The sequence below is a fragment of the Dipteris shenzhenensis genome, chromosome 28, assembly GCF_047967505.1.
Source record: "Dipteris shenzhenensis isolate YYH24624 ecotype China chromosome 28, Dip_SZ_1.0, whole genome shotgun sequence".
NCBI classification, from domain to species: domain Eukaryota; kingdom Viridiplantae; phylum Streptophyta; class Polypodiopsida; order Gleicheniales; family Dipteridaceae; genus Dipteris; species Dipteris shenzhenensis.
This window is the reverse complement of record NC_141623.1, coordinates 37,350,524-37,364,969: the sequence shown is the minus strand read 5'-3', so window position 1 is coordinate 37,364,969 and position 14,446 is coordinate 37,350,524. Positions and strand designations below refer to the sequence as shown.

Below are 14,446 nucleotides of genomic sequence, written 5' to 3'. Positions count from 1 at the left end.
CTTGTCCCAATGTCATAGCTAAACCTGGAAGCTCTGTTCTCATGTAATCTGGAAAATCAACCACTTCAACCCATACAGGGCAATGATGCTTGATGAGGTTCTGATAGTCCTTACTAGGGGACCAGGGCATGATATGCACCATTTGTCGACCAAAAAATAAAGGGGACATTTCCAGCATTTTTTGTTTTGTCAAGGCATCCAAAAGATGAACTTCATAAAATCCTCGGGAGGCAAAATAGACTCCTTCTACATAGCATCCACCTAGGAGAGAATTCACCCATTGTCCCATATCATTAGCAGAGGGAATTTTGCCTGGGAAAAAGATAATAACTGCAGTTTGAGAGAGCTTCTTCAAAGGATGCACAAGAGAAGGCAACTTCATTTTGTAAGTGAGTTCCGGAGCAGGTTGAATCCATTCCCTTCTACTTTGTTGAAAATCAACATATCAAACACATAGGAAGCATCTTCAGATGAAGGAGCTATGAGGGGAGAGGTTTCCCTTGATTGTCTTTTGGGTTCAGGAGAGAGAGCTCTCTTGACATAATACTTGTTTGCTTCTGCCATGGAGGCTAGGGGATTCAACAGATATCAAACGAAGAGAAGGAGATAGGGCTGAATCACTGTACGGACGAAAGGAAAAGCTGACATAACTGTACGGAAGGGACGCTGAACTGAGGCACCGTACGGATGTACGAAAAAGCTGACAGAAACTGTACGGAAGGATTGACAGATGCAGGAAAGGACTGACAGGCTGTACTGGACAACTGACAGACTGTACGGTAAGGTTGACGACTGTACGGAAACTTTGACGGAGATAGTACGGACAGACTGTACGGACCTGGGGAAGAAAGACAGCAGGATAGGAACGGGCGTGCATTGTGGAAGGGAGCTTTGTTCCAAGATGCAAAGGTGAGGAAAACGTGGCGTACGGGAAGCGTACGACTGCTGTACGGAAGTACGGACGGGATGATTGGTCGCACGCGATCGCAGACGACGCTGAACACTCAGACCCTCACGACTCTCTCACATACCAACTCTCCACCACGCTCCTTGACACTCAATTACACACACATATTTTTTTTTTTGTGAAGCCAGTAACTATATTATTAACATGAAATCAATGTACATGACATTAGACTCCAAAAGAGAGCCTAATGGAAGAACTCAAAAATAGTTAGAAAACACATCAAGGCTAATAGCATCCAAGTCCATTGCAGCATAACTATCATATAGGGATTGCTTGAGGGACATTCTGAAGAAAACATATGCCTGAGGGAACTGTTGGCCCATCCTAGAATTCAATCTCTGTGTCCAAATGGTCCATAGTACCCAGAAACGAGTCCAGTGAAAGAAAAGGAGGAATGGAGACATTTGAGATGAGAAGCATCCAAACATCCAGAAGAGTTTCCCGAGTCTGATAGAGGGAAACCGAAGCTGCAACAAATGAGCGACATGAGTGATCAATATCCGAGAGTGCGGGCAAGACCATAGTAGATGGGGAACTGTCTCGTGGTGATGAGAGCAACGGGGGCAGGAAGGGGAAGCAATGCGACGTGCTGCCAATTTCACCCCAATGGAAAAAGCTCCCACCATACATCTCCAAAAGAAAAGCCTCTGTTTCAATGGCAATTTGGCTTTCCAAATTTTCATGAGTCGTGATTGCCACCAAGATAAAGGCCTATCCAGATTCCAAAGAGTGTTGGCATGCTTATCGATCCATGGCGGTGGAAGAAGAAATTTGTAGACCATCGAGGAGGCCAGATTATGCATGGAAAGCGAATAGGTAGCAGGAAATAAGGAAATCAAATTCCGTACAAACAGTGGAGGAACAGGAACAAATGGCTGCAACATAGTTGAAAGTATTCTCCAAATGGACCTATGATGTAGACCCAAGGAGAATGTCCTGCAAGCTTGTGGAAATGAAAGCATATAACCTTGTTGATCCACAACATCTCCAACAAATCTTATGCCCAATTTCATAAGATTATATGCTTTAATAGGTGCCTGTAAAGCGAGAGGCGATTCAAACACCTTGCTCCAATGGATGCTTTCCAAGCGAAACGAATTACCATGATGAGAAGAACCACCTGTCCATTTAGCATAAGAGAGAATTACACACACATACACATACTCTCTCACACACACAGACACACACACACACACACACACACACACACACACACACATACACACACACACACACACACACACACACACACACTTTTTTTTTTTGGTGAACACACACACACACACACACACATTTTTGTGTGTGGTGAAAACCTTTTTTGGATTATATTACAAAGTAACTATCCAACACATACACACACACATGTGCACACCCACACACGCATGCAAATGACATTGTGATGTCTTGCTAGATGATGACACATGCATAGGCAAAGAATTGGGCTTGTGCTTCAAAGGCTGCACAATGCTACCGGCTGTGCAGGCCGATTCATGATCCTCTCAAATGTTTTCGATTCATGATCCTCTCAAATGATGATGATGATGATGGTGGATTTCAATCACTCAAGCGTTGACACAAACAGTGGATCGTCATTGCCCATTATCATGAGTGAGTACTGCCGCCCTTATGTGATGCCTCTCAGAGTTTCATTTCATCTTTGTACTTGAGTCCTCAGTCACGATTCCTTGTTGTTTTAATTGATAGTTGCTCTCTTTCAGTTGTCTTTTTTACAGTTTTCCCTATCAAAATTTTGGACTCTTATTATCTTGTATTTTTATCATGGTGTTTAATTGGTGACAATCATTGCTTGAATGTGGATTTATATTCTTGATCATTGACTTCAAAATTTAATGTGCTTTAAAGGCTGAGTAGCTTGACACAATGTTTTATATAATATTCAGAGCTAAACTTCATTGGTTTATAGACACATATCAATACAAAGTCAGGTTTTGAAGCATTTCTGACCTTTTTGAAAGGTCTCAAACGTGGAACTAGTTGTGTTTTACAACGTTTGTGGTGACTGCACTTGAGATAAGGGATGACTGAGACTATCTTGAAGAAGAAAGGCATTGCCATGTTGACTATCTGTTGCTTGCAGCAAGCCTGGATTTTAGGAGAAGAGATGTATTCAGTGGGAGTGTCCCTCATACTTAGTTGCATACATGTTATGTCCTTTGTTGTATACATGTTATATCGTTTAAGAGATTTTCTTATGAAAATTTGGGTGTACTTTTTTGTGCACACTCACTATATTCTCATTTACTAAATGGTCCCAGGCCTGGAGATTGATAACATTCTTTTTTCTGGAACCGGTGCTTTTGAAATAAAAGGAGACGAAAAGTTATGAAAATTGGACTGTTTTGACTGGAGGCTTAAGCTGCATTTGGCATTCAGTGAGGAATTGCTAAGGATCTTTGCTTTGCTACACAGTAGCTGCTTTCCAGGCTATTGCAGCTTTTGAACTTGCTCTATGTTTGTTTCAGCACAGCTTGCAGATAGAAGAGGTGAGGGAGGATGATGGTTCATTTCATAGCAACACACGAAACATTGAGGAGATACGTGTTTTCTTCTTGACTTGCTTGGCTTTGCTGTTGGGACGTCTTAATGCTCAAGAAATGGAGGGTGTTGTTCAAGAGTTTGGTGCAGAGCTTTTGCAGTCTCTTTTTGGACAGGTAGAAGGTATTTTTAGTGCTGTAAGACAGATGAATATAGGAAAATCCGTGAAAGATTTTTGAGTTTCCCGATATTTAAGGCTCAATTACAATTGTATGCTCCGGATAATATTTGCTAGTTTTGTAGTGCTAAATTTTTTATACGTAAAAATGCTGTTTGCATATTCAAAGCTCTAATTATCTTAATTTTGACAGTTGCGAGGCAAACATGAAGAAGTATTGGATCTGGCAGTTTCTATTTTGAGGGATTTTTTGTTTCAAAGAGAGCCAGCCAGCACAAGCATGTTTACAATGGAGACTATCGCTCCTGCACTTTTAGATCTCTTGGATGAACGGGATATCACCTCAAAGGCTGTTGTTGTCCTTATTGCAGATTATTTTGCAATGTATTGCTTTCTTTTAAACTGATCATTGTTTACAATATACATTCCTTGATGCTACCAATTTGCTTACTGTTTCCTCGACCTACCGTATATTTGTGACGTTGTCTGATTGTGTACAGAAATCCTTGTACCCCGGAGCTAGAAAGGCTATTCTCAATTCTTGGTTCGGGAAGTTCAGCCCAGCGACAAAATGCCCTTTGTGTGCTTGCCGAGCTGTTGCAGACCCTGTCATCATCAGAAGTGAGTGCAGCACATACAGTAAGGTATGTAAGCTGGGTTGCAAGGCTGTGCTGGATTTGGCATGGCAATATAGTTGATGGTTGTGATATTTATGATTGATAAGATGCAATTTTGGAGCAGACAAAATGTCGCACTTCATTTGCTAAATCGGCTTGGTGATGTTGAGCTCGCCAATCGAATTGAAGTGTCACGACTCTTTGCAAAGCTGGGTAAACATTTTCACCAGTGTTGCCATCTTAAAACCTGTCCTTGCTATCTTATTGTCTGAGTCAGTAGAAGTTAGTATGTGAAATCCTAGGGAAAGGTCTTCTCACTGCATTTTTCTACGCAGGTGACTTTACCATGTACTTTCTGCAGCTGAAACAAGAGCATAATACATTTTGATTTGTGGTTGCAGATCCTGAATTTGTGCTGCCTGCACTCGTCCAGCGTATTTATTCTCGTGATGAAAAAGTTCGATCTGCAGCCAGTGCTTCTATTGTGTCAGTATTGAAGGGGCATAGTGATCAAGCTGCTGTTTTATGTGTCCTCCTTGATTGCACAAGGTGAGCTGACCACTCAACTTTCCTTATTATTTTTTGTGCAATCTTGGTCAGTGCCTAGATATATCAATTTGCTTAGCTGTCAGCTAGAACACATTGTGGCCAAAACTGGGTTTTTACTGTTCGGATTATTTGAGCACCCCGAGAGTGGGTATCAACGACAATTAGTATACATGCTAGTATGTTAGCAACTAGTCTGCATGCGAGTCCTGCATACGTAGTAAGAATTGATGCCTCTCTAGGTTTGTAATGTGATTCTCCTGGTTCCTAGGGAGCCAAGGTCTCTTCAAGGCTCATGAAGAGCTACGAGGAGGTTGACAGGTGGTGGCATCTCAGCCTGGAGGTTTAAGGCTGTGCATATTAGCGTAAATATGTAGCTTTTTGTCTTTGAATATACACAGTTTTGACTTCATTTTTTCATTGGTATTTTGTAAGATGCTATCGTTGCTATGTTTCCAGTTTGACAATGGTCAATGCATATTGTGGCGCAATCATTCTTGTGATCTATTGGTACTGATTTATAGTTCATTCAAGTAAATGTATAAGAGTATCATCTACAGTTACTCCCTTTTTTCTTGTAACTCACCTTTGTATGGATAAATTAGCATCTCTTCTTACACTGCTCAGATTGCTTGTTTTTGTCTAACTATGAAGCTCCAATTAGTATTGAATATGTGATAGGGATTAGATGTCGTGTTGAACAGTGAATGCAGATTCTTCACCTCCAAAAATGCAGGTTATCTATGCAAATGATTTGCTCAGGTTCTTTTACCCGAGTCTGACAACTCTTTGGAGCTCAAGTGGTCTTGCTCAGGCTGTGTGTACTGTAGCTCTAGAAGACTGCCCAATACAGGGAATTCACCGGTCTAGGCAGCTATGCTCTGATACGATGAAAGAAAGCATATGGAGGCTCTCTAGTATGCGATGCCCTCCCAGAAGTTGCACAATTAGAATCAATGCACAATAAAATTTTGCAAGAGAAATGCCAGCCAGTGGCTACATTGCACAAACTGAACATTGCAGCAAGTGATGGCTGCTCATAGTGAGGAGATGTGAGAGAGAAGGGATTTTGTGGCTTCACACTGAAGCTAGGGCTTCATCTATGTAGCAATGTCACACTGGGCCCAGCTAGAATGCATTACACAAGTGCAGGGTGATAAATCTCATCTAATTTGCTGCCCTAGAATGTGTGGAGTAATCCTCAAGCCACCTGGACTGATCGCTATGTGTGCACCCATCTCCTTCATCTGTGGTGATGTATGTGTGGGGCATATATGCCATGTCATGTGGCCACTTAAAAATCTCTAATTACTATAAGTGACAAAGTTGTGGCATGGTCCACCTAGGGCCTAAGCTGAATCTTAATGTGATGTACCCAAAACGTTAAGTCAATCTTACTAAAATACTCAGCTGCACTTAAGTGCTCAAAGAGCTCATCAATGCGAGCGATTGGATACTTATTTTTAATAGTTTCCTTGTTAAGGGATAATCTATGCCTAATCGTACCTACCCTTTCTTTCAACTAAAAGGATTAAAGTAGTCCAAAAGGGTTACTCTTGCGGTGACTGTGCCCTCTTTTCTAAGGTACTCCAACTATTGCCGCTCTATCTTCATCTTTTGTTTCACTGAACAGTAGGGCAGTTTGGAACTAGGAGCAGCTCCCGGCACTAATTGTATCCTATGATCTACTGCTTTGGCTAGAGGCAAACCATCGGGAAGATCCTTGGGAAAAACATCATTGAAATCATACAACCAAAATTGAAACGTTTCTCAATCGAAACTTTCACTAAACAAAAAACAAGAGCACAAAGAAATACCTAGGCATCATCGTGCTAGGACCAATTGCTCCAACTGCATACAATTGATGAGAGGAGTGTCATGGATATCATGCTTACCTTGAAGGTGAATCAAGCGCCCATCCTTTTGCAAAATAATGTAGTTATTTAAATAAATCCTCTATAGAGTATGGCCCAAACTCATGGAGCCATTCCTTACCTAGAACCATGTTAGTTGTGTCAAGGTGCATAATTTCAAACTAAGAGTAGTTGTTATACTGTTGAATTTTCAAATTTTACATTATTCAATATTGTGTCTCAAATTTCTCGTCTTCGCCTCTAGCCTCGACTCTACCTCATACAGTGTCGAAACTGCTCAGATGATGTCCTAATTTTACACTAGACCAAAAGAGTTGCCTAAATAGTCAAGCTTGTGGTGTAGTGTCAATGGCAGATTAGGGGGGAGCCCCTGAAAATAGTCAACTCATATAAATATTTAGGGCTGGATTTCATTGACAACTACAAATGGAATGCATGCGTGGAAAGGAGGATTTTGGGAGGTTTAAAAGCTCTATATAGCTTCCAAAATAAATGCAAGAAGGCGCATCTTTGGAATTGGGAAATGAGAGTTTCTGTATACCATGCTTGTGCAGACACTAATTCTTTACGGATGCCTTGCTTGGGCACCTGGGCTATCTAGGATTCACTGGGAAAGAATAGAAACTTTACATAAACGCTTCCTAATAGGGGAGTTAGGGGTTAAGGCACCGACACCCTACCCATCCTGCTGGATGAAACAGGTATGATACCTCTAGAAGGGGAAGCATCGTGTCAATTCATGGCATACCTCAACAAAGTTGAGAAGATGAATGACAGCAAGATACCACACAAAGCGATGGAAGCTACACAACTCACGGGTTGGCACAGAGAGGGGATGAAGTGGATGGAATCATGGGGTATAACTGATGCTGATATACTAGAAGATGCATGTGAAATAAGAGAGATTGTGACGTAGAAAATGGTACAAAAACTATGGCGAAACCCAGGGACAAAAATGCAGTTTTATAAACTAGAAATTAACTCAATGGACAGTCATGGAATGCATAAATACCTTGGGGAAGACATATCAACATTTTGAAAGACATCTGAAATGCAAAATCAGAACTAGTTCACATGATCTCAAGGTAGAGAGGGGTAGATGGGCAAGACCCAGGATCCCCAGAGAGGAAAGAATCCGCAAAATCTGCCCCTCAGGAGAAGTAGAAGATGAGTAGCATATACTCCTCAAATGTAGAGCATACACATACATCAGAGAAGGCTATGGGGAAAGCAGAGACCTAAAGAATCTGTTGGAGCAGCCGGCCAAAAAGCTAGGAAGCTACTTAAAAGAGATTTTAGAACATCGCAACAAGTACTGGGTCTAGCTCACAAGCTAGCCCAACAAGTACTCACTACATGACAAAGATACAAGATTTTTATCTTCACTGGATGTAAGGGATCACTATCAGTTAATAGTGATCGTCAGTCCCATAGATCCTAAAGGGTCTCACGTGGACTGTAATACAATCATATCATATCTTATCGTTATGTCTCTCCCTCTCCCCCTCTCTCATATCAGCCTACCCTTGCCAGCCCTCCGCCCACTCCCGTCTAGCCTCGCCTGCCCTCAACCTAGCCCTGCCTGCTCTTAGCCTACCCCTGCCTAGCTCCGACTGCAACAGGACTGCCCCTAACTGACAGTAAACACCGCCAAATTTGGTAGAATATGCAGGAAGGTTAGAGTAGAGTAGTACCTTATGTTTTAGGAAAAAGGTAGGGGTAGAAGGTCATGGGCTGGACCTGCAACACAATTTTGGCCATAGGATTCAGCTAAGCAATTGAGGGTACTGCTCCACAATTGTAGGTGGCTGCCAAGAAGACTCCTCATCAGGTAGACCTCTCCATTTGATAAGATATTCCATGTAGGACTTGTTCCTCAACACATGATCTCTAAATCCAAGGATCTTCTCAGGTATATACTCAATCTGGCCCTCTTCATCCATAGGAGGTAGCTCTTCCATAACTTGCTCCTTAGGTCCCAAATACTTCTTGAGAAGTGATACATGGAACACTTTATGTATTCTAGAGGTTGATGGAAGCTCCAACTCATAAGCCACTTCCCCAACTTTCCTCAAAACCTTGTAAGGTCCATAATACCTATGAGCAAGTTTAATATTGGTATTGCCTTTCAAAGAAGCATGCTTGGTCTTATGTAATCTGAGAAACACATAATCCCCTTCTTGAAAATGAAGATCTCTCCTATGCTCAGTAGCATAATCCTACATCCTTGCTTGGGCCCTTACCATATTATCTTTACATTGCTGTAATAGGGCAGTCATGTGAGCCAAATCATCCTTGGCTTACTGGCTGGTCAATGCTTGATCAATAATGGTTGATGGAACATGATGAAAGATCATAGTGGTAGGGAGAGAAGCAAGCTAACACTAGGAATGGAAAGGAAAGATAACAAGCATAATGAAAATGAAATGTAATGATACCAAAGAGCTTGATGTTGACTGATATGATAGACAATAGACAAGTACAACACTACACTCTAGAAAGCCATAGTGTATATGGGCTAACTCCCAATATGACACGTGGCATGTCTAGGACTCACTAGACTATAAAACATACCTAGAACACTCATTTTAGACTCACTTTGGCTTCATATTCCAACACCCCCCATAAAGGCAAGGTGAGAGACTACTGGAATGGAACCAAGAAGAGAACATGACAATGACAGTCATCAAACTGTGCACCCCATGTAACTCAGAGGCTAAAATCTGAGCGTGTTCAGAGGTTGATCCAAGCACTCTCATGGCTTGAGAATCAACATGCTCAGAGGCTCACGTTATAGCATGGCTACATGACCAGCTCATAGGCGTAGGAATACACCAACATCATGGAACTCGGACAGGCCTGATAACGAGACCTATCAAAGCCAATACATATGGCTCCCACAGTACATCTCCCCTTGGCTTCATAACAGGACATGTTAGGAATCCACACACCAAAAAATAGGAAAACCAATACATCATTTTAGGAGGACTATCCAAGGCAGAGGACCTTTAGACTCACTGAAAACCAAAAATTCTTAATACACATCATTTTAGGGGGACTACCTAGGGTAGAGAATCCCAAAATAACATCAAGCATGTAGTAATAACTCTTAGAAGTAAGAGATGTCCTCCAAGTAGCTAAGGCACATGTGTGCACATCCCTGCGAGTCGATGAAGCGCTAGGTAGGAATGCCCCAAAATATGTGTCAGTGAAGTCCATGGGGTAGCTACATGGAGCAATCACATGATGACTCTCAAAATGCCGGAAGGATAGTCACCAATGTCGAAGTAGAAGCCTCAGGTACCACGACCAATCGGGAAGGCAATCAATGCGAAGTACTTCAGACACTGATCGAATAAGCAATGTTGAAGAAGTCACTTGTTGATGTAGAGTGGTCTACATCAAGCTCGATGTAATGCACTAATCACAGAGATCACTATAGTGGAGTGTGTCGTAGTAGTATCAGAGAACTCACATCTAGCTCGGGAAGTCTTCACCAAAGTTTGGAGTAGTCACGTGAAGGAGTCACCGCAATGTTATGTCAAGAGCTCACATCAAGTGACAGGCAGAGAAGACAGAGGCAGTGTGGAACTTTTTCATGGCAGACAGAAGTAGAAGGACAGCAGCTCCAAGAGAATGATGGGCAGAATACGGGCACCAACTTGTGGCCAGCAGCTCCAAGAGAATGTCGGGCAGAAGGAGCAAATGGCGGGCTGGAGTAGAGGTCAACGATGAAGAGGATGGACAGCTCCACGTTGAGTTGGCTGCATCATGCTTGGGCTGTCAAATCATTGAGCTCCAGAACAAAATTCGCACGTAGAAACAAATTTCGTCACTTCTTGCAAGGGCTGTAACTTTTCACAGAAAACTCGGATTGCAATGATGTAAAAACGAAATTTGTAGTACTCAAGGTCCTCTACAACTTTGCTGAAGACACAAAGCCGTGATTCTGCTTCTAGATCCGGATAGAAGCGTCACATCGTCTGCAGGTCACAGAAAGATGTAGCTGAAGGAAGGAGAAGAGAGGTGGCAGATCATGGCATGGAGAAGAGAGCTCAAGGAAGGAGGGAAGAGGGCAGCCTTCCAAGGAGGAGGAGGTAGAGTAGCTTCATTGGCCTCCCTCACCTCAACCTCTTGGAAGGGAAAGGGAAAGAGAGAGTAGGGCTAGGAACATGGCTCTGATATCACACGAAAGATCATAGTGGTAGGGAGAGAAGTAAGCTAACACTAGGAATGGAAAGGAAAGATAACAAGCATAATGAAAATGAAATGAAAAGAAAATGAAAGCAATGGACAAGTACCCACATAATACCAAAGAACTTGATGTTGACTGATATGATAGACAATAGACAAGTACAACTCTACATAGTGTGACACTAGACTCTAGAAAGCCATAGTGTATATGGGATAACTCCCAATATGACATGTGGCATGTCTAGGACTGACTAGACTATAAAACACGCCTAGAACACTCATTTTAGACTCACTTTGGCTTCATATTCCAACACATGAGCTTTACAGCCAAACATGGCTTCAAAAGGGCTCATACCAATTGAAGTGTGCTTGGTGGTATTATAACAAAATTCAGCTAGATGCAACCATTGATCCCACGATGCTTGGGTCTCAAAGCAATAATGCCTTAGATACTCTTCCAACCTGCAGTTAACCCTCTCTGTTTGTCCATCAGTTTGAGGGTGATTTGCTGTACTTGGGGTAAGAAGTGTTCCCATAGAACTGAAAAGCTCATGCCAAAAATGCCCCATGAACTTAGCATCACGATCACTCACAATTTCCTGAGGAAGTCCATGTAATTTAAATACATTCTACATGAATTGCTTAGCCACCTTGGAAGCTGTAAATTGGGTCTTAGTAGGAATGAAGTGGGCAGCTTTAGTAAGTCTATCAACAACCACAAAGATGCTGTTCCAACCCTTAGAGGTCACTGGTAAACTTGTAATAAAGTCCATGCTGATATGTGTCCATTTACCTTGAGGTATGGGCAAAGGTTGTAGTAGACCAGCTGGCCTCAAATTCAACTCCGTGTTTTGTTGACAGGGCTTACAGCTTTGTACATAAGCAAGAACATCCTTCCAAAGCCCCTTCCAGTAAAAACTCTGTTTTACCTTACCATACGTCTTGTTGAGGCCTATATGCCCAGCCATAGGAGATGAGTGAAATTCCTGCAAGATTAGTAGCTTATAGGAGGAATTTTCAGTAAGAAATATCCTATCATTATACCACAAGAGCCCATTGTGCAACTTGAAATTGGGATATTGCTGACAGTCAGGATCTTGCAAGTCTTGGAACATAGCAGCTGCTAGAGGATCATTGAGATACTCTTCTTGAATTCCATGGATCCAATCTTTATAAACTTAGTAATAGATGACAAAGTACAAGCCCATATCCTGGAAAGAGAATCTGCCACAATATTTTCTTTGCCCATCTTGTAATCTATGTCAAAGTCATAGTTTTGCACAATGGATAGCCTTCTTCTTTGCTTGAGTGATAGAGAAGACTAGGATAGAAAATATCTGAGAGTCTTATGATCAGTCTTGACCTTGAAATGGCTGCCGTAGATGTAGTGGTGCCACTTTTTGATTGCATGAAGTATTGCCAACATCTCTTGGTCATAAATGTGGAAACTTGACTCCTTGTCATCCAATTTCCGACTTTCAAAGGCAATAGCTCTATGGCTCTGCTTTAGAACAGCTCCAATACCCCTTCCACTAGCATCAGCCTCAATTATAAAAGGTTGAGAGAAATCAGGACATACCAAGACAGGTGCTGAAGTTAATGCCTCCTTTAATGCTTGAAAGCTCTTATTGGCACTGTCAGACCATTGGAAAGCATTCTTTTTTAGAAGATCAGTGAGAGGAGCTGCCAATTTGGCAAAATGCCTTATAAATCTTCTATAAAATGAAGCTAGACCAAGGAAACCTCTCAGCTGGGTGATATTCTGAGGTATAGGGCAATCCTTTACACACTTTACCTTGCTGGGATCCACCTTAATGCCACTACTAGTGACAATATGGCCTAGATATTCCACTTCTCTAGCCATGAAAGTGCATTTACTTGATTTGGCATACAACTGGTGTGTCCTCAATACTTCCAATACTTGCTGGACATGCAATAAATGCTCTTCTTTTGTTTTGCTGTAGATCAATATATCATCAAAGAATACCAACACAAATTTATAGAGGAAAGGCTGCAATACCTTCTTCATTAGGGCCTGGAAAGTTGCAGGTGCATTGGTTAGACCAAATGCCATTACTTTGAATTGATAAAGCCCACGTTCTGTCCTGAAGGCAGTTTTATGTTCATCTCCCTCCGTCATCCTTATTTGATGATAGCCTGAATCTCCTAAGTTGTCCTTAATTTCTGCAAGAAGAATGGCCAGAGACCTCAAAAGTGTTTGTGGAGTCTATGCTATTCAATTGACCAAGTCTCAAGAGGGTAATGGGTTGTTGGTGGAGGATAAAGACATGCAGTCCCGATTACAGCAATACTATGATGTATTTATTGATCTTCCCAACCATCTTCCTCCCATGAGAGATGTGGATCATGCAATTGTGTTGGAGCCAAGATCTAAGCCAATCAACAAAGCTTCATACAAACTTTCTAGAGCTGAAAGAGAAGAGGTGGCAAGGCAAATAAAGGAACTCCTTGACAAGGAATTTATTACACACAGTCAGTCACCCTTTGCCTCTCCTCTGTTATTGGTTAAGAAGAAGGATGGCTCATTTAGAATGTGTATTGATTACAGGGATTTGAACAAAATGACAATTAAGAATAGGTTTCCTATCCCTAGAATTGATGATCTACTGGATGAGCTTAGAGGGGCAAAGTACTTCACAAAGATTGACCCCATCAAAGTGATGTGCTTACCTTCATGCATAAACTTCATATACAGCCTGTTAAGGTCCATAGAGAATTCCCTCTCAACCATTCACAACCAAGGACAATGTCAATAGGTCCCATTTCCAAGACAATTAAATCTCCATGAAAAGTATAGTCTTGAGAAAGTTGCACTTGGGCAGCCTGACAATATTGCTTACTGTGGGAATGCTGACCATTAGCCACCTCAACTTTGATCCTATGATCCAAAGTGGATGGCCATAACCTCACTGCTTGAAGTGTCTTTGCATTAATGAAGTTATGAGTGCTCCCATTGTCAACCAAAATGTGGACTGGTCTGTTATTTATTGTTCCTTTCAACCTAAGGGTTTGAGAGCCCTTGCAGCCCATAAAAACATAAGGAGATATGCTGTACAAAACTGATTGTGTATCCCAATACACTTCATCATCATCAACTGTATCATTTCCATCAGAATTTCTGATCTCATCCTCATAACCTTCAACAACTTCAATGTTTCATTGTCTAGAACTATTTGGGCGCTTTGGCAAAGTATCATCCATAAGCATGATATCACACATGGAAAAACCACTTGGATCAAAGGGAAAGGTAGTCCCCTTTTTGGAACCATGATCCTCATCATCATCAAGGCCTTCATTCACACAGTCCTGATATTCATGGAATTCAGATTCTGATGCAAGAATTTCAAGAGATAAATCATCGTCAATCTCTAGAATCATGCTGAACTTTGCTCCTGTTTTAGCTTTGCACACATTCCTATGTTCAGGGGTCCACTTCTCACCACAAAGGTAGCACAAGTTCTTCTTCTTCTTGTCATCAATAATTGCTTGAGATAACTGCTTAACCAACTTGTTTCTTTTATCACCTAGATCATCCTTTGGAGTAGGTTTAAAT

General features: G+C 41.7%; 1 protein-coding gene across 9 annotated transcripts in view; it reads left to right on the top strand.

Moving 5' to 3' along the window:
- The window catches only part of LOC147883531 (uncharacterized), a 210,081-nt gene that overhangs the window by 56,148 nt on the left and 139,487 nt on the right, over positions 1-14,446 (top strand). For all 9 annotated transcript variants that reach the window (XR_015543789.1, XM_087399668.1, XM_087399669.1 and 6 more), the window contains 5 exons: positions 3,451-3,639; positions 3,835-4,025; positions 4,142-4,285; positions 4,383-4,471; positions 4,660-4,807. Coding sequence is in view for 8 of the 9 variants with exons in the window: in XM_087399668.1 (XP_087255794.1) it covers positions 3,451-3,639; positions 3,835-4,025; positions 4,142-4,285; positions 4,383-4,471; positions 4,660-4,807 (761 nt within the window). In the remaining variant the exon portion in view is untranslated. The remainder of the gene's footprint in view (positions 1-3,450; positions 3,640-3,834; positions 4,026-4,141; positions 4,286-4,382; positions 4,472-4,659; positions 4,808-14,446) is intronic.